The 22,519-nt window shown below is 39.2% G+C and overlaps 1 protein-coding gene across 4 annotated transcripts; it reads left to right on the top strand.

Annotated features, from left to right (window-relative positions):
* Positions 1–84: 84 nt before the first annotated feature.
* On the top strand, positions 85–22,264 carry LOC140737153 (NADH-cytochrome b5 reductase-like). 4 transcript variants are annotated; one of them, XM_073063366.1, is made up of 7 exons: positions 85–157; positions 7,865–8,041; positions 15,496–15,653; positions 16,305–16,392; positions 16,570–16,674; positions 17,047–17,250; positions 19,769–22,264. In XM_073063366.1, the coding sequence occupies exons 2-7, from the start codon at positions 7,868–7,870 to the stop codon at positions 19,970–19,972; spliced, it is 933 nt and encodes a 310-aa protein (XP_072919467.1). In that variant the 5' UTR covers positions 85–157; positions 7,865–7,867; the 3' UTR covers positions 19,973–22,264. The 4 variants fall into 4 exon arrangements, with proteins under 4 accessions (XP_072919467.1, XP_072919466.1, XP_072919465.1 ...); XM_073063365.1 differs by having other exon boundaries at positions 96–345; XM_073063364.1 differs by having other exon boundaries at positions 96–356.
* The last annotated feature ends 255 nt before the right edge of the window (positions 22,265–22,519 follow it).

Below are 22,519 nucleotides of genomic sequence, written 5' to 3'. Positions count from 1 at the left end.
ACAGATTAAAAGTTAGTTCACAATTCACCAATTAGAGCAGAGTAAGTAGAGGGCGGGATTGAAAGTAACGAATCCTACGGAAGAGTGGAGTATAATTGATAATGCTTGGTTGAGATCCGATGATGTTACACGGATGGTTTAAAAGATCCAGTGACAGGTCGTTCAGGAGTTTCTGTTTATATTCCAAAGTTTCAGATGACTATTAAGAAAAGATTATCAAAGTATCGGTATTCACGTCTCAGATGTTTGGTATTGTTTTAGCCTTGGAATGGACCGAAGAAGCACGCCCTGATTATGTACTGCTGTATTCTGATTCGTTTTCGGTCTTGACATCTATTAAAACAGGTATTTCAAATGTACGCCAGTTCTTGAAATTGGACATCTGAGGCTGTGTTTGCATTTCATATGGGTTCCTGCCCATGTTGGGGTGGCAGACATTCTTGCTGGGATTACAGTCATAATCTATGGAAAAGTACAAGCAATCGACGTTTCGGGCCGAGACCCTTCATCGGGGAGGGTCTCGGTCCGAAACGTTGACTGTTTACTCTTTTCCATACACGCTGCCTGGCCTGTTGAGTTCCTCCAGCATCTTGTGTGTGTTGCTTTGGATTTCCAGCATCCGCAGATTTTCTCGTGCTTTGACAGACAGTCTTGCCAAGCCATCACTTAAAATTAAGGATATTAATGTAGTGCCTTTGCATGGGGGGGGGGGGTGAAATGAAGGCCATAATTAAAAAGACTATTCAATCACTGTGGCAACAAAGTTAGGATCAGGAGAAAGGACAGTTTTTATATATAAGTTCAGAGGAGGGTGGGAACTCAACTGAGAAAAGGGTATAAAAGGAGGGAAGAAGTTATACTTATGTTTACGTATTGGACATACTAATCTGAATAATTCTTTATTCAGAATTAATATGCACGATTAGGGGATTTGTAGGGAGTGCACTTATCAATAAATGGTGCAGCACTTATTGTTTGAATTCAGTTCCTATGAGGTGCAAAGGAAACATTTAATTGCTAAATTGATATCTTTAGGATAGACATAGTTTTACATGGAAAGTTTGTTAGGAAGTCAGTGCCGTCATAGTGTATATAATTGTGTATTTGACTTTTTGAAAAGCATCAGACTTCTTGATATTATTTGAGTTTTTTGGGAGTGGGAGGTGGAATTTTAGTGGGTATAATTTCTCATCTTTGCCGCATACTTCAACTCAGTAGATAACAGCAATGCACCTTATGTTGGTCTACCAATTGCCATTGAACTTCACAAGAAGATCCGTGGATGTGAACTGTTGGTATAAGGGTGGAGTCTGCCTCTACTCACCCCAGATTTACTGGTCCAAGCACCATATCAGGAAATTTGTGATCACCTCTCTTTACAATGTTTACTTTGATACCCTCCTTGTGCTTTATGTGATATTCAGGCCGACCTTACCCAATGCACTTAACTACATGCTTTAGTTCTCTGAGGGCGAGGGGACTGACTGCAAATATTTGTAAATACTTAAATCATTCTATTCTGCACAGCCAATAAACATTTATCTATGAAACAGAAATGAAAACCGTTGGAAACTCTAATATTACAACATCTCTAAAGAGAAAAAAACAAGGAACAGTGAAAATAATTTGCTTTAAACATACAGTGGAGAGGAATACTTGGGGTAAAGTATTGAGCCTCACATGCTAATTGAGGCTTGGATTATGTTAATGGGTCACTGACAGGAAATGTAAACTCTTGTTTCACAATCCACAGATTTTGCCTGGCCTGCTTGGTATTTCCATTGCCTTTTTTCAAACATCCCTTGTGTTCTCAACCCTAAACGTCGACCATCCCTTAGCTTCCACAGCTGCATGACCTACTGAGTTCCTCAAGCTGTTTTTTTCAGATTAGAGCATTTGCCATCTCTTGTGTTTCCCTATTCTTCTCCATTCATTTCCACTTTGACCTCCCTCTGTTCAACTTTATAGTCTTCCAGCAAAATTCCATGTTAACTTCAGAAAAGGATGGCTTTTTAGAACAGCTTGTTGTTGAGCCCACTAGGGGATCTGCTGTGCTGGATTGGGTGTTGTGCAATGATCCAGAGGTGATAAGAGAGCTTAAGGTTAAGGAACCCTAAGGGAATAGTGATCACAGTATGATCATGTTCACATTGAAATTGGAGAAGGAGAAACTAAAATCCAATGTGTTGATATTTCAGCGGAATAAAGGAAATTACAATGGTATGAGAGGGGAACTGGCCAAAGTTGATTGGAAAGGGACACTAGCAGAAAGGAAAGCAAAGCAGCAATGGCTGGAATTTCTGCGAAAAATGAGGGAAGTGCAAGACAGATATATTCCAAATCGGAAGAAATTTTTGAATGACAAGTGAAGTCAGAGCCAAAGCAAAAGAGAGGGCATAAAAGGAAGCCAAAACTAGTGGGAAGAGAGAGAATTGAGAACCTTTTAAAAACTTGCAGAAGGAAACTAAGAAGGTTATTAAGAAAGAAAACATGAATTATTAAAGGAAGCTGGTGATTAATATCAAAGAAGATACTAAAAGGTTTTTTTAAGTATATAAAGAGTAAAAGAGAGTTGAGGGTAGATAATGGACCAATAGAAAATGACGCTGGAGATATTGTAATGAGAGACTCAGAGATGGCAGAAGAACCAAATGTGTATTTTGCATCAGTCTTCATAGTGGAAGACATCTGCAGTATTGTATACCAGACATGCAAGAGTGTCATGGAAGTGAAGTGTGTGCAGTGAAAATTATGACTGAGAAGGTGCTCAGGAAGCTTAATGGTCTGAGGGTGGATAAATCTCCTGGACCTGATGGAGTGCATCCTCAGGTTCTGAAGGAAGTGGATGGAGAGATTGCAGAGGCGTTAACAATGATCTTTCAAGAGTCGATAGATTCTGGCATTGTACCGGATGACTGGACAAAAATTGCAAATTTTACTCCATTACTTAAGAAGGATGGGAGGCAGCAGAAAGGAAACTATAGACCTATTAGCTTGACATCAGTGGTTGGGAAGTTGTTGGAATCGATTGTTAGGGATGAGATTACTGAGTACCTGGAGGCACATGACAAGATTTCCCTCGGGATCAATAAAGTATGTCTGTCTGTCTATCTGATGGGCCAAGGCCTGCATGGTTTCCTGAAAGGAAAATCCTGCCTGACAAACCAACTGCAATTCTTTGAGGAAATTACAAGCAGGGTAGACAAAGGAGATGCAGTAGATGTGGTGTACTTGGATTTTCAGAAGGCTTTTGACAAGGTGCCGCAGATAAGGCTGCTTAACAAGATAAGAGCCCGTGGAATTACAGGGAAGTTATTATTGTGGGTGGAGCACTGGCTGATCAGCAGAAAACAGAGAGTGGGAATAAAGAGATCCTATTCTGGCTGGTTGCTGGTTACCAGTGGAGTTCCACAAGGGTCAGTATTGAGACCGCTGCTCTTTACGATGTATGTCAGTGATTTGGACTATGGGATTAATGCATTTGAGGCTAAATTTGCCAATGATACAAAGACAGGTTGAGGAACAGGTGGTGTTGAGGAAACAGAACCTGCAGAGAGACTTAGATAGTTTAGGGGAATGGGCAAAAAAGTGGCAAGTGAATACAATGTTGGAAAGTGTATGGTCATGCACTTTAGTGGAAGAACTAAACAGGCAGACTATTATTTATATGGGGAGAGAATTCAAAATGCAGAAATGCAAAGGGACTTGGGAGTCCTAGTGCAGGATACCCTAAAGGATAACCTCCAGGTTGAGTTGGTGGTGAAGAAGGCAAATGCAATGTTGGCATTAATTTCTAGAGGTATAGAATATAAGAACAGGGATGTGATGTTGAGACTCTATAAGGCACTCGTGAGACCATTATTGGAGTATTGTGTGCAGTTTTGGGCTCCTTATTTTAGAAAGGATGTACTGACGTTGGAGAGGGTTCAGAGAAGATCCATGAGAATGATTCCAGGAATGAAAGAGTTATCGTGTGAGGAACATCTGGCAGCTCTTGGGCTGTATTCCCTGGAGTTCAGGAGAATGAGGGGGGAATCTCATAGAAACATTCCAAATGTTAAAAGGCATGAACAGATTAGATATGGCAAAGTTATTTCCCTTGGTAGGGGAGTCTAGGACAGGAGGGAATGACTTCAGGAATGAAGGACATCCATTTAGAACAGAGTTGTGAAGAAATTACTTTAGTCAGAGGATGGTAAATCTGTGGAATTTGTTGCCATGAGTGTCTGTGGAGGCCAGGTCATTGGGTATATTTAAGGCAGAGATAGGGTCTTGCTTAGCCAGGGCATCAAAAGGTATGGGGAGAAGGCAGGGGAGTGGGGATGACTGGAAGAATTGGATCAGCCCATGATTGAAAGGCAGTGCAGACTCAATGGGCTGAATGGCCAATTTCTGCTCCTATATCTTATGGTCTTACACTACCACATGTCCAACTAAGTATTCTTTCAACATAGCATTCAGAATTCTGATAATAAGCATCTTCATTTAAGATTTACAGAATTTACTTTTTTCTAATATTTCAGATTAATCTCACCCTGTTTACAGTTCATCCTGAGTATCCTTTAGTTTCCTTATTCACTCCATCACTGTTTTCTTTTACATTGTACTATTATTCCTGAGTTATTTTAACACCAATTTTTAAAAAATTGCTTAAATTGTGAAATATGCTTGCATAAAGTAATCAAGGAGGCCAGTGTAGAAACAGTAATGTCCTTGATCAGAAAAGTACAGTTGGCAAGGTGGCTGAAGCTCTCTGGCTAGTGATGGTCTACGGGGTTCTGTACTGGGGCGTGCACGATTTGTAATATGTGACCTGGATGAAAATGTATGTGGGTGTGTTAATAGGTCTGCAGAAGATAGAGAGATTGGTGTTGTGAATAGCATAGAAAACTGGTAAAGCAAACAGTGGGATATAGATCAGTTTCCTATATGGGCAGAGAAATCGGCAGATGGTGTTTAATGTGGCCAAAAATTGAAGTGTTGCATCTTAGGAAATCAAATGTAAAGAGTCAGTACATTGTTAATGGCAAGTGTTGTTAGCAGAGTGATCTTGGTTCCAAGTTCATAGCTCTCTGAAAGTGGCTGCAGGGGGTGATAACATGATAAAGAAGGCATAAGGCATGCTTGCCTTTATTAGTCAAAGAAAGTCCAGTCAAGTCAAGTCAAGTCACTTTTACTGTCATTTCGACCATAACTGCTGGTACAGTACATAGTAAAAATGAGACAACATTTTTCAGTACCATGGTGTTACATGACACAGTACAAAAACTAGACTGAACTACACAAAAAAAAACACAGAGAAAGCTACACTAGACTACAGACCTACACAGGACTGTGTAAAGTGCACAAAAACAGTGCAGGCTTTACAATAAATAATTAACAGGACAGTAGGGCAAGGTGTCAGTCCAGGCTTCGGGTATTGAGGAGTCTGATAGCTTGGGGGAAGAAACTGTTACATAGTCTGGTCGTGAGAGCCCGAATGCTTCGGAGCCTTTTCCCAGACGGCAGGAGGGAGAAGAGTTTGTATGAGGGGTGCATGGGGTCCTTCATAATGCTGTTTGCTTTGTGGATGCAGCGTGTAGTGTAAATGTCCATGATGGCAGGAAGAGAGACCCCGATGATCTTCTCAGCTGACCTCACTATCGGCTGCAGGGTCTTGTGATCCGAGATGGTGCAATTTCCGAACCAGGCAGTGATGTAGCTGCTCAGGATGCTCTCAATACAACCCCTGTAGAATGTGATGAGGATTGGGGGGTGGGAGATGGACTTTCCTCAGCCTTCGCAGAAAGTAGAGACCCTGCTGGGCTTTCTTTGCTATGGAGCTGGTGTTGAGGGACCAGGTGAGATTCTCCGCCAGGTGAACATCAAGAAATTTGGTGCTCTTAATGATCTCTACCGAGAAGCCGTCAATGTTCAGCGGGGAGTGGTTGTTCTGTGCCCTCCTGAAGTCAACAACCATCTCTTCTGTTTTGTTCACATTAAGAGACAGGTTGTTGGCTCTGCACCAGTCTGTTAGCTGCTGCACCTCCTCTCTGTAAGCTGACTCGTCATTCTTGCTGATGAGACCCACCACGGTCGTGTCATTGGCGAACTTGATGATGTGGTTCGAGCTGTGTGTTGCAGCACAGTCATGGGTCAGCAGAGTGAACAGCAGTGGACTGAGCACACAGCCCTGGGAAACCCCTGTGCTCAGTGTGATGTTGTTGGAGATGCTGCTCCCGATCTGGACTGATTGAGGTCTCCCAGTCAGGAAGTCTAGGATCCAGTTACAGAGGGAGGTGTTCAGGCCCAGCAGTTTCAGCTTTCCAGTCAGGTGCTGAGGAATGATTGTGTTGTATGCTGAACTGAAGTCTATGAACAGCATTCAAACGTATGTGTCTTTTTTGTCCAGGTGGGTTAGGGCCAGGTGGAGGGTGGTGGCAATGGCATAGTCTGTTGAGTGGTTGGGACAGTACGCAAACTGCAGGGGGTCCAGTGAGGGGGGCAGCAGGGTCTTGATATGCCTCATGACAAGAAGTGAGTTCAATAGTCAGGAAGTTATGTTGCAACATTATTAAGTTATTATTAGATCACATTTAGAGTATTGCATTCAGTTCTGGTCATCTCCACTATAGGAAGGATGTTGAGGCTTTGGAGAGGGTGCAGAAGGGGCTTACCAGGATTCTGCTTGAATTAGAGGACATGCTATAAGGAGTGGTTGGACAAACTTGGGTTGTTTTGCTTTTTTTTAGAGTGGCAGAAACTGGGGGAGATCTGATAGGAGTTTATATTATTAAGAAAGGCACAGATAGAGTAGACAGGCAGTATCTTTTTTCCAGAGTTGAAATACCTTATACCAGAGGGCATGCATTTAAGACGAGGGAGTTAAGTTCAAAGAGAATATGGGGATAACAGTACACGAATGTGCAGGTAATCAAAATTCAAAATACATTTATTATCAAACTATATGTTACTATATGCTACCTTGAGATTTATTTTCTTGCAGACATTTACATGAAAATAAAGAAATACAATAGAATTTATGGAACACTCTACATAGCAAAGACTAACAAACACCAATGTACAAAATAGGACAAATCACGCAAATAATAAAAAGGTAAATAAATAATACTGAGAACATGAGTTGTAGAGCCTTTGAAAGTGAGTCTATAGATTGTGGAGTCAGTTCAGTGTTGAGGTGGGTGAAGTTATCCATTCTGGATCAGGCGTCTGATGGTTGTAGATTAAAAATGTTCCTGAACCTGGTGATGTGGGACCCAAGGCTCCCAAACCTCCTGCGCAGTGATAGTAGGTACCCTAGGATATGGATATTACATAGGAAGAAGGGATTTGTTCAGTTGTGCATTGCTTTACAAATTTTACTAGTTCAGTACAACATTGTAGGGTGAAGGTTCTGTTCCTGTGTTAATTGCATGATGAGAAGTTTCATAATGTCATCAATGTGAGGTGGCTTGTACTTTTGTTTTCTTGTGCATGCTTGACTGATATTTATATGGTAAGTTGAAATCCTACAAATTGTATTTACAATATTATTGTCTGTGCAGCTAAGTTTAATGCTAAAAAGATTGTAATTATAAATTTTCTAATTATTTTCTTTGAAATAACGTTTGTCTAATAGTAACATTGCTAATATCTTCTGCTGTTTGATTATTTTATAACCATAATTATGCACATTAATTTTTATATTAACCACAAATTTATCATGAAAAGAATGCTACATTTCAAATAATTTGATGTTATATATTTCAAGTGAAATGTAATATGTGAGATCGACAATATAGATGAAAGTTTTAGTGTTGTGAGGAGTTAAGGACAAGTGTTCGGCATTGCTAGTTTTTGAATGAAATTGTATTTTATTTTACAGGTGATGGCTGAAAATTATGATGATTGGCTTTCTCTTCGACCACGTGAGCCTCTGCCTACTCAGTGTTGTGGTAGTGGTTGTAATCCCTGTGTATTTGATATTTATGAGAAGGAACTCATGCAGTGGAAGCAGGCAAGAACTAAAGGAGTTCAACATCTTCTGAGTAAGGATAATGAGGTAAGTGTAAATTGGAAACCCTTTCAGAGCTATGGGGTGAGTCAAAAAATTTGCTATAAAATATGGATGTCAAATTTCTCCCATTCCTCTTCCTTTCTGAAGGATAGATGAGTAAAATAATTTATTGTACTGTGTACTGAATATACAAATCAAAAACTCTCATAAAATTATTGAACTAATTCTCCTACAATACCGCAAATGGAAACTTCCATTGACTTCACAATTCTCAAAATGGGTTAGCCAAAATTCAGCCAGAATTCATTGTTGTTATCTTAATACATGAATCCTGTTGGAGTGGTATCTTTAAGATCTGGCGCAGGTTTGATTCTCATGCTTCTGTGATGAGGAATCATCTGTTGTGAATTGTCTAGGTTCAAATGCAAAAAATTCCCTCTTAGATACCAGATGATACTAAGAAATTGCTGAGTTATTCAGTGGAGCAAGCCAACATTGGCAGAATAATATTGACCAGCATACTACTTTGATTTTTGTAAAATAAAATGAAGTTTCAGATGTGGGTTATCCAAGTATCGTTAAAGACATCAGTAAATATCACTTGAACTTGTAAAGCCCTTAATAACTTCAGAGACAATTGGATACCCCGATTGTTCTGCAACAGAGCTAGATGGCACAAGAAGTGACCTGGATGCAAACTAGAGAGTTGTGGACCAACTAGATTGGTTAGGTATTTTAACATCATAATCAGAACCAGGTTTAATATCACTGGCGTATGTCATGAAATTTGTTGTTTTGCAGTAGCAGTACATTGCAATACATAATAAAAAACTATAAATTACAGTAGGAAATGTTTACAGAGGATTCCAGTTACTTGGGACATATCGGACCAGTACATTTTAGCTCAATTAAGCAGCTGCCCCAATTAGCCAAGTTTTCATGGAAATAGTTGAAAAGGTATTTTTAAAAAAAGCCAAACTACTGTTTAACTGAGTTACAAATTATGCATTTCAATGAATAAATTAGAACACTACTAATAATACTATAGTATCATAAAACTGTGTATTAGTTCCTAATAGTTGTTTGAGGAATTCACCCAGTTTTCACTGTTGTGGTCTTTTGATTGACTAAATGAACAAAATCAGTGTGCAGACACCTAGTGCAGATAATGAACTGCCTCATACAATGCTTTCATGATTGCATCCTCCAAATCTTCATTTTAAATGATATCCAAGATGATTATCGATACCTTCAAATTCTTTGTAGTCCCTAACTTGTTGAAGTAGTAAAATTGTTTAATTTTCACTCCAGCCATTTTTGGAATCTCTAAGCCTAAGTGCTCGAAACCACATGAGCAAAACAGTTCTGAATTGTCTTACTGCTTATTTCTTGCCAACTGTCAGATGGGGGTCCTTAATGATGAATAAAACTAACTGTTTTGAACACAAGCACATGCATCTGATGCTATTTCAAAACTGTTTGCTGGAAGCATGGTGGAAGATCTAATAGCTACACAATTGCATGCAACTGACGTTAGTTAGAAACTGTTTGGCAGCAATCTCCTGTCCTAATTAAGTGGCATAGTTCCCCAAATAAACAAAGGGAATCACATCGATTTATTTTCTCAATTGAGTCTTTGTTCTTTAAGAGTTATCCCAAATAAGCGGCTGTCCCTATTAATTGATTGTCAAATTAACTGGAAATATATATATGTAATTGTAATGTTATATAACTAGTACAAAATATGAAAACAAAATTTTGAGATAGTATACATATATACATGTCCAATGGATAGTATACATGTCCATTCAAAAATCCTCCTTGATGGTAGCAATGAGAGGGGAACGTGGCCTGGGTGATCGGGATCCTTAATGATGAATGGCCCTTTTTGAGGCATCGCCTTTTGACAATGATCTTGATGCTGGAGAGGCCGAGTTTGTAAATTCTACAGTTTTTTCCGATATTGTGCAGTGAATAAGCCCTCCGTTACCAGACGATGATGCAACCAGTTTGAATGCTCTTCACAATGCATCTGTTGAATTTGTGAGAGTATTGGGTGACAAACCAGTCTGCTCAAACTCCTAATGAAATGTAGCTGCTGCCATGTCTTCTTTCTAATTGCATCAATATGTTGGGCCCAGGATAGATCTTCAGAGAGGTTGACACCCAGAAACTTGAAACTGTTGATCCTTCAATAAGGACTGGATGTGTTTCCTTAACTTCAAAGGTTTCAAAACTACATTTTAATGTCAGAGAAATGCTTTTTCTTCACAACCACCCATGAAAACAGCCGAGTGCCCCAAAGAATGAATGACAGTTAAATGTTAGCACTCCAAAGACCCCCCAGCTTCCCCCTCCCATGCATAAGCAGCAGCAAAGCAAAATCCCCCCTTCCCCCACCAGCAAAATAAGCATCAGCGCCCCCCCACCGAGCATTCAAGCATGCAGCAAAACATCAATAGAGACAGAGACTTGCAATACCCTAAAGACTACTCATTCACCTGGTATTCGACATACCACAGGCTCTCTCCCTCCATAGTAAGGGAAAAAGAGATGTTCCAGTTTCACAGCGAGAGGGAAGACATAACAAACAACTTGCTAATTTACGATGTTAAATCCTGGTCCACAGTCAATTCCTTGGTCTTACTATTGTTGGATCTGACTGTTTAAATTTAGGTTTAGAGTATTTAATTGCCAATTTCTTTGCAATTTAACAAATAATTATCTACTTGTATTTTAAGTAGTTCTATATGCATATAACAGTTTAATATGCCTCTAGCAGCTATACAAAGTATAATTCTGGAAAGCTCTGGAAGCTTCTTTGTTCTGCATTATTTGAATAAGTACTTTCTCATTGGTTAAATTGGTACTGCAGTATTGAATTTCTAATTGGTTAATTTTTATCTACAAATTTGAATGAAATTCTCTTTATCTCTGTTGGTATAAAATAGCTAAACACACAGCAGCACCACCTTTAATCTTAGCTCTGTCTTCACTAGTAGATCACTATCTCTGTCTGTTCAACTTTGCTCTGTCAACTCTTAATAAAACAATTGTGAAGCAACAAGTTTTGTGTCTTTTTCGTGACTTCTAAAAGAACCTTGGATTTTAAAAAAATTCAGAAGCTATTAAGTGGCATAGTTGGCGAAAGATTTTGAACTTTAGAACTTGGAACAATCTAAGACAAAAGTGAATTTTTTTTGTGCAACAAATGTGATAAGAACTTCTTGTGTTCCTCTGAGAGAAAAAGGGTTCTGGCTTCAAATATCTGATGGAAATTAGGCTTGAGGACTGCTGCATTGTTATTTTAAAAAGAAAAACAGCTGTGAAAATATTGCGTGTAATCTCTCAATCTATCTTGGTACCCAGTAAAAATATTGGTTATACAATCTGTTTGCTTGCTGGATCAATCTATTTAGTTACAATCTCTTTGTATTTTGAGATTGTGGTCAAAGTGATAAAAGTATGTACGGATTGAGATCCCTACTGGTTCAAGAGCCTGATGTTGAAGGGTAATAACTGTTCTTGAACCTGATGGTATGAGACCTGGGGCTCCTGTACCACCTTCCTCATGGCAGCAGCAGCAAGAGAGTATGGTATGGGTGGTGGAGGTCCCTGATCATGGATGTTGCTTTCCTGCACCACTGTTCCATTTAGGTGTGCTCAGTGGTGGGACACCTTGTTCCAATAAAGAACAAGTGAGTGAAGCCACACAGGACTGAAGATGAAATCATTATTGATCAATGTATTGACAAGATAGTGGCAGGTCCATCAACTATTTTCAATGCCCAGAAGCTATCACACAAGTGGCTTAGTTATTGATGTGGCCAGTGGATTCTGGTTTGTACTGATGTCTGAATGTCAGTCATGGTTGGCTTTTCTAGCTGATGGTCAACAATACCAGAGGAGCCCCTGTGGCAGCTACATCCACAACAGTCCCACTGTCTTATCAAATGGCTGTTAGACAACACCTGAAACCTACCAGTCATTGATTTGACTGTTGTACAATATGTGGATGATTTCCTTATTGCATTTGAAGCTGCAGACCATCATGAACATGACGTGCTTTATTTGTTTGATTATCCATCTACCAAGGATTAAAAAGTGAACCTAGATAAAGCACAATTGCAAAGGGGGAAATAATTTCCTAAAGTAAATGGGAAATCACCAAGGATTGTGCAAAAGCTGTTAAGCCGGCAAAGCCCCCAACAGGTTACAGCTTTAGTCATTTCTGGGTTTGTGCAACTACAACAGAGCAGGAGTCGATTCATATGCTAAAACTGCTCAACCATTCAACAATCTGCTGAGGGGCAGCAAGCACTTAAACAGCCCTATGACTCTTAATGAAGAACTCATCAAACTTTAAACTTTAACTTTGGTATTGTGTACTGCGCCTGCTTTGGGAATCCCTGATACAGATAAACCATTTACCCTACATGTCAATGAGAAACATGGTTACATGATGGTCATCTTAACGTGGAGACTGACAGCATTCTGTTGGTACCCTGCTAAACTGGATAATGTAGCATTAGGATGGGAACCTTGTTTATGAGCAGTACAGGCAACCTATCTGGCAGTCATGGCTCTTTCTAGCATCGTGCCTGATCAAGTTTTAAATGTTCGATGTCCAAACTCAGTACACCCTTTACTGACTATGAATAGAGCCTTTCAAATAAAAACTGCTTAGTGGTCCAAGTTGTTAACTGTTTCTGATGCACCTAATGTCATTATTCAGTGAGTGAGTCCAGCAAATCAAGCTACACTACTACCGTTGGACATGGAAGACTATGATGACCATGATTGTGAAAAAATAATAACATGCCATGAAGAGCCAAAGGATTGCAAATAAACACTCTTATCAAACCTCGATCTGATTCTGTGCTCCTCAGTGATTGAGAGAGGAATTCAGATGACTGAATGGGCTGTTGTTTCTGAAATTGAAATGCTGGCATCAGGAAGCATGGCTTCTGATAATCTACACAACAGGCTGAATTAAAAAGCCTGTAAGTTGGACAGCTAATATCTACATTTATTCTCGATATGCTTTTGGAGTTGTTCATGATTTTGGAAACTTGTGGAGACAAAAAGGATTTCTTGGGCTGTAGGAATCCTAATCAAGAATGGCCAACTAGTACAAGAACTTATAGATGTTGTAGACATGCCGTCAGAATTTGTTGTGTTAACATGTAAAAATCACTCCAAAGTGACTACAAAAATAAATACATTTGCAATGCAATTGCAAAAAGGGAAGCACGGGAGGGAGTAAAAGAAGTACCAATAACATGTGCAGTGAACCCAACAACTGGAATTATGAAAACAAAGTTGAACTTTATATCACAGACAAACATATAAGATATTCAAGAGATGCAAGCTTCATGTTCTCCACAGGAAAAGTGGATCTAGATGGAGAATGGTGAGTGGTTAAACAATGATGGAGTATGGAGGTATGGCAATGGTCATAGTCTGATTGCCCCTTCTACACTGCTTCCTTATCTAGCACAGCAGATATATTTTCTAGGACACATTGGAGTGCAAAAGATGATCGACAGATTCTCCCAAAGGTGGTGGAATTTAAAGTTCAGGGCACATACTCGACAAACATTTGAAAGATGCACAACATGCCGGAAAACAAATCCTGGAGCAGCGGAAAAGCTGCCACAATTGCTTCTGTCCCACCTGGTCCATTTTTTTTGCATCTGTAAGTGGTCAACATTACTCTGCCAACGTGTTAAAGATAATCAGGCATACTGGTAATAGTAGACAAGTTGGGTGGAAGCTATTCCAGCAAGGAGAGCCACTGCCACCCATACAGCCAAACCTCTAATCAAGACTGTATTCCTAGATGGGGATTGCCAGGTCACATTGATCCTGATCAAGGATGGTCTTTTCATTGTCCACATTCACCCAGGGCCATCAGATCAAATTGAATGAATGAATAGAATCATCAAACAATGACTGACTAAGTATCACAAGGAAGACATGCCATAGCCTACGGCTCTTCCTATGGTTTTATGTATCATCAGACCAACCCCAAAGAAGTCAACTAAACTAAGTCCATTCAAGGTGTTAACAGGGCACCCTGTGTCACTGCCAGGAGCCCTCGATCTCAGAGGCTGATGTGCACATTGTGGCAGACAGTTTAGTTACCTGTTGTGTGAAATTAACCCAAGCTGCACAGTCTGCTGTTCAACAGGTTTCTGCTGTTTGGGAAGATTCAATAGAAGGAAGGTGATTCCTGGTAAGAGGGTCCTGATCAAAAAACCTTATAAGGAAACACTGGGAGCTGGATGGGAAGGTCCTTATCAAATGCTGTTAACTACTAACTAGACAGTGAAAGTAAAAGTAAGTGGAAACACGCCAGCCACCGCAGGTGAACTGAACTGGTATCTGATGAGGACAAGTGCTGTGATTAACGTGCTGGTAACCTCTTGGCCACTGTATCTACACTGCTAGATTATAGTGAGCAAATCACCAACCAGCCAGAAGACTTCAAGCAAGTCAAAAACTACTGGATATTCTAAAGTTTATTATGCTATTAGATATTATATTTTTGTCATTTTGCCTACTTACTATGAGTACGAATATTCATACTAATATGCCTTATCATAATTTACATTTTTACTTAGTTAAAGGTGATCATTAATACAATAGTTCAAACTCACATGATCTTCCTAACCATGACATAATCTTAAGAATAATTTGAAGAAGATACGGTGTACCCTTTTGATATTTCATAACTTGAACAGCTTTTGATTATTGTGTACTTAACATAGATACCACAAGTTTTTCTGCCTCTGAATTTTCAGATGTAATAATTCTAATCATGTGATTTAGAATCGGGGGGGGGGGGAGAATTGTTGGATCTGACTGTTTCTTAGACTGCTTAATTGTTTATTTCATTTAGTATGTTGCTCTATCTGCAATCTTTCTTGTGTCTGATTTATAGTATACTGTCGTACTCATCCTGAATAAAGTGAGGCTAATGCAGGTATTGCTGATCAGGGGTTTCCAGCACTTGTATATGCAGCAGAGTTCTGAGATGAGGCCCACTTTGAGTAACAATGTCCAGTTCTTCATTATTATGTGCAGTTGAATTATGAGTGGAAATGAAACAGGCTGCATACATGCTTATTAATCCTTCAGTTCAATCATAACAAATAATCTAAAATAATACATTTACAAAGAAAAATTCTGTGATGGCTTCAGAAATCATATATCAATAAAAGACACCAGTTTTCATCAAAACTATTTAATAACTACAATGGAAAGTTTATTTAGACAGGTTGGGAGTAGAATGATTCGTGGGTGCCAGAATGTGAAATGAAAACAATGTATTGTGGCACATTCGTAATTCATCTTGATGCCAACGCAAATGAAAGTTGTGGGTGTTAACATCTCAATCATCCTTGTGTCAGCATGAAATTGCTCAGATGGAACAGAAACTAAATGACATTTGCTGCTATTAATTTGCTACTGTTCTCTTTCCTATCTTGTTTCAGTCAAACCAGAGTGATTTGCAGTTAATTGCACCTGAAAAATGGAGTGCTTTTCAGATAGTATGTGTGGAGCAGCAGACAGCTGACACTTATTTATATAAATTCCAGCTTCCCAATGGTTGCTGTCTTGGATTGACTGTAGGACAGCACATTGTGGCAAGGTAAGAAATCTTTACATTTACAAATATCCATGATATTACATATTCACATTTTCTCCACAGAGTGGAGAATTCCTTCATACCACGGTGAGTTATCAATTGAGGGGAGTAAAAGGCAGCTGTAACCAGAGCTCTTTTGTGGAAATCTAATGTTATTTTGTTGAAATAAAATCCTTTAAGGTGTCTCACCGATGAGGTAATTGATATCAAGCGTGTTCTATTTGTCACCCTCTTTGTCTGGGCTCAGCAGCAGATTTTATCAAACCAAAAGATATTATCAAAAGTTTGTTCTATAGAGTATTACTATGTAATCTGTCTTAATTTTTAAAGTGGTATTATAAACTAAGATGTTTAAAAGCATTAGAAATTTGGAGTAAATTCGCAAAATTTTGAGAATGTTATTGGACTTTCAGGTAACAGTGTTGCTATGACAGCCTCAGGTTCACTAGTAGTATTGTGATTAGAGAAGTAGTGGAAACTGAGGAAGATGGGACTAAGAGAAAAACTTCTTGGTCAGTGAAAGCAGGTATAGGAAAATGTTATAGCTATGTAGGTGACCAAGAGTATGGTCTGTGGTCCTTGTAGAGTGGGTAGGGTTATTTGACTGAATGTATCATGATTTAGCTGAGTCCATATTGTTTGTCTAACTTAAAGGGGCGTTATCAATGGTCTGGAGGTCCAAAGAGCATATACTCCAGTGAGTCCTCTGAATGCAGAAGGTTATTTTGAAGTTCTGATAAAGGTAGTGTGCCATCGCTATTCTGTAGTCAAAGTTTAACATTTCTGTTACTGCTACGGAGTAATTAATGACACAGCCATACAGTGCAACTCTCCTAGTTTAATATATAACGTAAGATCTCAAACAATGAGAAATGTGTGCAACCATCCAATCATTTAATTTCTGCTTTGTCCCTAATAGATCTATAAAGATGGATTAATGTCTCAACTTGTAAAGACCTGGAAGGAGACGGATACTGTTTGCTGGAGGGGCCCTTTTGGAAGGTTTCCATACATAGCAAATCAAGTAAGTCACTCAGCTTGGAAATTTGGGTTTGCCATACATAAATATAATTCTAATATATATTGTGATCAATTAGAGGAAGAAACAGTCCTCATGAAAATTTTTTCTATCATTTTTATCTCCTAAAGGAATAAAAAAATATCTTTGTAAGATTGTTAATTCAGTGATAGATTTCAGTACTAAAATGATCAAATTCTTATGACAAATCATTGTAGTTTGAATATAAAACAGTTGTCAAGGTGTTGTATAAAATTGCTTCTCCAGTTTCATGCATTAAAAAGGAGGATAATGGGTAAAGTACATGTGCCAACTCACTGTGCTTACTGAAATAAACTTTAAAGTGCTCACACCATTGGCTTTGTTTGTACCCGTCAGTATGAGCAGCTGCTGCTGTTTGCCTCAGGAACTGGTATAGCTCCAATGGTACCCCTACTCCAGTATATTGTGGCAGATGAGGACGACGAAACGTTTGTTACCCTGGTTGGCTGTTTCAGGACCTTTCAGGATATCTACATGAAACCTCAACTTCAGGAACTAGCCGCTTACTGGAATGTGAAAACATTGTTTGTTCTGAGCCAGGTAAGATCACAGATTTAAGATCAGCACAAAAGCAGAACACAAAACTGACTGATTCAAGTTCAAGTTTAATTGTCATTCAACCATACATGAATGTGTTGGTTGTGACGAGCAAGACGATAAGACGTGAGAGAATAGGGCCAATCGAGTGTGACAGTGGAAAAGTGTGTATGGAACCGGAGGAGATAGCGGAGCTACTTAATGAGTACTTTGCTTCAGTATTCACTATGGAAAAGGATCTTGTTGATTGTAGAGATGACTTACAGCAGAACTTACGGGAGGATTTATGAACACTTGGAGAGGCATAATATGATTAGGAATAGTCAGCATAGCTTTGTTAAAGGCAGGTCATGCCTTACTAGCCTGATTGAATTTTTTGAGGATGTGACTAAACACATTGATGGAGGAAGAGCAGTAGATGTAGTGTGTTTGGATTTCAGCAAGGCATTTGACAAGGTACCCCATGCAAGGCTTATTGAGAAAGTAAGGAGGCATGGGATCCAGGGAGACCTTGCTTTGTGGATCCAGAATTGGCTTTCCCACAGAAGGCAAAGGGAAGTTGTAGACGGGTCATATTCTGTATGGAGGTCAGTGACCAGTGGTGTGCCTCAGGGATCTGTTCTGGGACCTCTTTGTGATTTTTATAAATGACCTGGATGAGGAAGTGGAGCCATGGGTTAGTAAATTTGCTGATGAAACAAAGGTTGGGGGTGTTGTGGATAGTGTGGAGGGCTGTCAGAGGTTACAGCAGGACATCGATAGGATACAAAACTGGACTGAGAAGTGGCAGATGGAGTTCAACCCAGATAAGTGTGAGGTGGTTCATTTTGGTAGGTCAAATATGATGACAGAATATAGTATTAATGGTAAGATTTTTGACAGTGTGAAGGATCAGTGGGATCTTGGGGTCCGTGTCCATAGGACACTCAAAGCTGCTACGCAGGTTGACTCTGTGGTTAAGAAGGCATACGGTGCATTGGCCTTCATCGATCATGGGATTGAGTTTAAGAGCTGAGAGGTAATGTTACAGCTATATAGGACCCTGGTCAGACCCCACCTGGAGTACTGTGCTCAGTTCTGGTCGCCTCACTACAGGAACGATGTGGAAGCCATAGAAAGGGTGCAGAGGAGATTTACAAGGTGTTGCCTGGATTGAGAGCATGCCTTATGAGAATAGGTTGAGTGAACTTGGCCTTTTCTCCTTGGAAAAATGAGAAGTGACCTGATAGAGGTGTATAAAATGATGAGAGGCAATGATCGTGTGGATAGTCAGAGGCTTTTTACCAGGGTTGAAATGGTTAACACGAGAGGGCACAGTTTTAAGGTGCTTGGAAGTAGGTACAGAAGAGATGTCAGGGGTAAGTTTTTTACACAGTGAGTGCGTGGAATGGGTTGCTGGCAACTGTGGTGGAGGCAGATAAGATAGGGTCTTTTAAGAGACTTTTGGATAGGTACATGGAGCTTAGAAAAATAGAGGGCTATGGGTAAGCCTAGTAATTTCTAAAGTAAGTACATGTTTGGCACAGCATTGTGGGCTGAAGGGCCTGTACTGTGCAGTGGGTTTTCCATGTTCCTATGAATACACATGAATTCAGCCAAATGAAACAGCATTACTCCAGGGAAAAACACAGTACCAACAGTCAAACACAGCACAAGGCACAAGATAGCAGTAAAAACAGTCGAGCAAAAAATAGTCCAAGTCCCTGAGTGCATGAATGTTTCAGCAGTGTGCAGTTGAACACAAGTCAAGTTTATTTTTGTTTAACTACATACACATACATAATTTACATAGAAACAAGACGTAAATAACACGTAATAACTTATGAAGGTAATGATAAAATCTAGAGATGAATCACACATAAATAACAAATTCCATGATGTGAATGATGAGAAACCTGATTCTGATATGGGTCTCGTGGACTGAAAGTGGGAAGGGAGCAGGGAGAGGTGAATCATGGTTGGGAAAAGGATAAGGGAGAGGGGAGGGAGTGGGAAGCGTCCCTCTGGTATTCTGTATTGACCAATTGTTTGGAATCAAATTACCTTGCCTGGTGTCTCAGAGCTGAGTGTGTCTGCACCCGGGTCATCCCAACCCCAGCATTCCTTCTCTGCTATTTGTCCCACACCTCTCCATGGTGCTCTACACTCACATTTCCAACATCCTTTGCTCCTGCCAGATTTACAAACTTGCTCTCCGCACCACGTTGACAAATACAATATTGTGCAAAAGTCTTAGTCACCCTAGCTATATATGTGTGGGCCTAAGACTTTTGCATGGAACTATACTTAAAGATATGGCATTTACTGCTGGTGTTTAGTTGTTGAACATTGATTGAATGGATGGAATTACGCACATCCATATCCAGACAATTTATTTGATATTTATTGTGTCTAAATAAGCACAACTTACTCATTGGGAACTGAAAAATCTCTGTGAAGAGACTACCCCAGACTTTTCAGTTATCAAGCAGAAATTTCACCTACATTCAAAATAAAATATTTGTAATCTGAATTACTCTAGGAGCACGATATGAAAAACCTTCTGAGGAGTTACCAGGAAAAAACTTACCTTGGACGTATAAATGGTGATATGGTGAAGAATTTTGTAAACTCGTGCAGAAAGAAACCATTCATTTTGATTTGTGGATCCATAACGTTCAATAAAGATATCCTTAACTATCTCAGCAAGTTAGGCCTTTCAGAAGATTTGTACTTTGTGTTTTAGACCACTAGAACCTTGTTACTGTGGAGTCAATTCTGCATTCTAAATTCAATTCTAAATAGCATAATCCATGAGAATCATAACAGAGGGATTTGGTAAAATTATGGTAAAAGTCTATAATTCAACAGAACTGTTTAACTGTACAGTGAACACTCATATTTGTACCAACAAGCCATTATTCTTTTTCTGCTTTTCTTTTCTGATGGCACCCTTATGCAAGAATGTAGTCCCAAAAATATCTGTTGCTGTTCAGAATCAATGGTAAATCTCTGTGATCTGTGGATTCCACGATGCTTCAGGGTTGCCTAAAGCTGCATCTAAAGAAAATGAGTTTTACTGAAATAACTTGTAAAACTGTAAACCTTACACCTTTCTGTAAAATTCCCAGTCACAGTTTAATTGAAGACCACATGCTGAAGTAAGCAGCCTGGCTGGTTTGCTGATCTCAACTCCTCTGCCTGTTCTACATTGTCTTCAATTTCCCAGTTTTTCAAAAAATTACCTTCTGTCTTATATACCACCAATATTTTGGCCTCCACAAACTTCTAGATAAAGAATTTCAGAAACTCAGCACCCTCTTCAAGAAGAGTATCTTACACCTCCTTTGATAGAGACATCGCCACTCCGTCACCTGTGATAGTTTCCAGCATCATTTTAATGGTGAATAATTATTCACAGAATAAATGTTGTGTCTTACCATTATCTTTTGTTTGCAGGGCATGCATTCAGAACTGCTTTTTAAATGAAATGAAATTTACTTATAAAACTCATTGCTTACACTGGACAAAAAAGATTTTGCTTCCTGAATATTTTTGGGTGTATCTTATGAATTTTGGGCTGTTCAATTCATAATTCAAATCAGAATAACTAATGCCAAGATTAAGGAAGATATTTTTGTTGGTCCATACGTCATTAATGACAGGTAATTCGAAGAACTTTTTAGTGGGACCGGAGAAAATTACATGAAAGGCATTCAAGGATGCTGTTGAAAATTTTCTTAGCAGCTACAGGGAACCAAACTACGTGCAGTTGGTTGACAATGTGCTTCAAGCATACAAAACCATTAAGTGTAACATGTCACTAAAGATTCATTTTCTGCATTCCCATTTAGACTTCTTCCTTGCAAATCTTGGTGCAGTCAGTGACCAGCATTGTGAAAGGTTGTGGTCATGGAGAAATGGTATCAGGGCAACTAGAGTCCATTAATACTGGTTTTCCGCAAGAGGGGCGTGGCCTCTCTCATCCATATGTACTGGTTCTGTCCTAGCTTGGAGAAATTCTGGAAAGATGTCTTCACTACATTATCGGGTATTCTGAATCAGCACCTAGAACCTAACCCCTTAATTGCTCTGTTCGGTTTTTGGGGCGAGACAGATTTATGTCTGGGTCCGACCAAATGCCGAATACTATCCTTTGCCTCTCTCCTGGCGAGACGCTTGATCCTCCTTAGATGGAGAGATGTTGCCCCGCCCACTCATGCGCAATGGCTTAACGACATTATGGCCTGCTTGGACCTCGAAAAAATTCATTATTCAGTTCTTAATTCGGATCTAAAGTTCCATAAGGTCTGGGGACCTTTTATCGAGTACTTTCATAACCTTCCTCTTAACTAGGGTTTTTTTTTTCTCTGCTTTTCAGTCCCTTGCTTTCAGCTCCCTTTTTTTTTCTGGTAGTAGGCATTATTATCCTCTGTTGCTGAGTGTATTCACAGTCTGGGAGTTTGACTGTCCGGACTTATACTCTTTATACTGTGTGGTGGTTGGTCTGGAGTTGTTGTTGTTTTTTTCTTGTGTTGTGGGGCTTGGGGAGGACACTAAGCTCACTTGTATTTAATTTAGGTGCTTTTTTGTTAAATTCTCTTCCTTTGTAGCATATTGTTATTGTATGCTTAATCTTGCACTGTATTAATGCTCCTCATTGGGATTTGGGGTTTTTAATTTTGTAAAATGTTTTGAAAAACTAATAAAAAAATAAAAATAAAAAAAAATACTGGTTTTCCTTGGTGCAAAATCACTAGAGAACTGTAACATGCTTAATTTTACGTTGATGAAGATAAACTGGAAATGTTAATTGTTTCTATTGAACCTCTTTTTTGGAGTCATCGGATAACTTCATCTGCCAAAAGTCATTGTGTTAACAGAACACTTAGAAGTTCTTGAATTACCTGAGAAATCCATATTTTGTTAGTTTGTAAACATACTGCTTTGCCAAATGTATTTATATGTGCTTCTAAAACCAAGTGTGGAAGAGCATTGAAAAATTTAATTCAAATAAACAATTGATGCCTGGTTATACAGATCTCTTTTCAAAGTCCATTTATTATCAAAGGACATATATGTCACCATATGCATCCTGAGATTACTTTTCCTATGGACATTCCCAGAAATACAAAGAAACACAATTGAATCACTGCAAACCCACAGGCAAACAAACAATGTGCAAAAGACAACAAACTGTGCAAATACAAAAATAAAAACTATGACTAATAAATAAGGAATAAATGTCAAGAACATGAGATGAAGAGTCCTTGAAAGTGAGTCCATAGGTAGT

The sequence above is a fragment of the Hemitrygon akajei genome, chromosome 12 (genome assembly GCF_048418815.1).
Source record: "Hemitrygon akajei chromosome 12, sHemAka1.3, whole genome shotgun sequence".
In the NCBI taxonomy this organism is placed as follows: domain Eukaryota; kingdom Metazoa; phylum Chordata; class Chondrichthyes; order Myliobatiformes; family Dasyatidae; genus Hemitrygon; species Hemitrygon akajei.
Note: the sequence above shows the minus strand (reverse complement) of the source record. Positions and strands in the feature narration are given on the sequence as shown.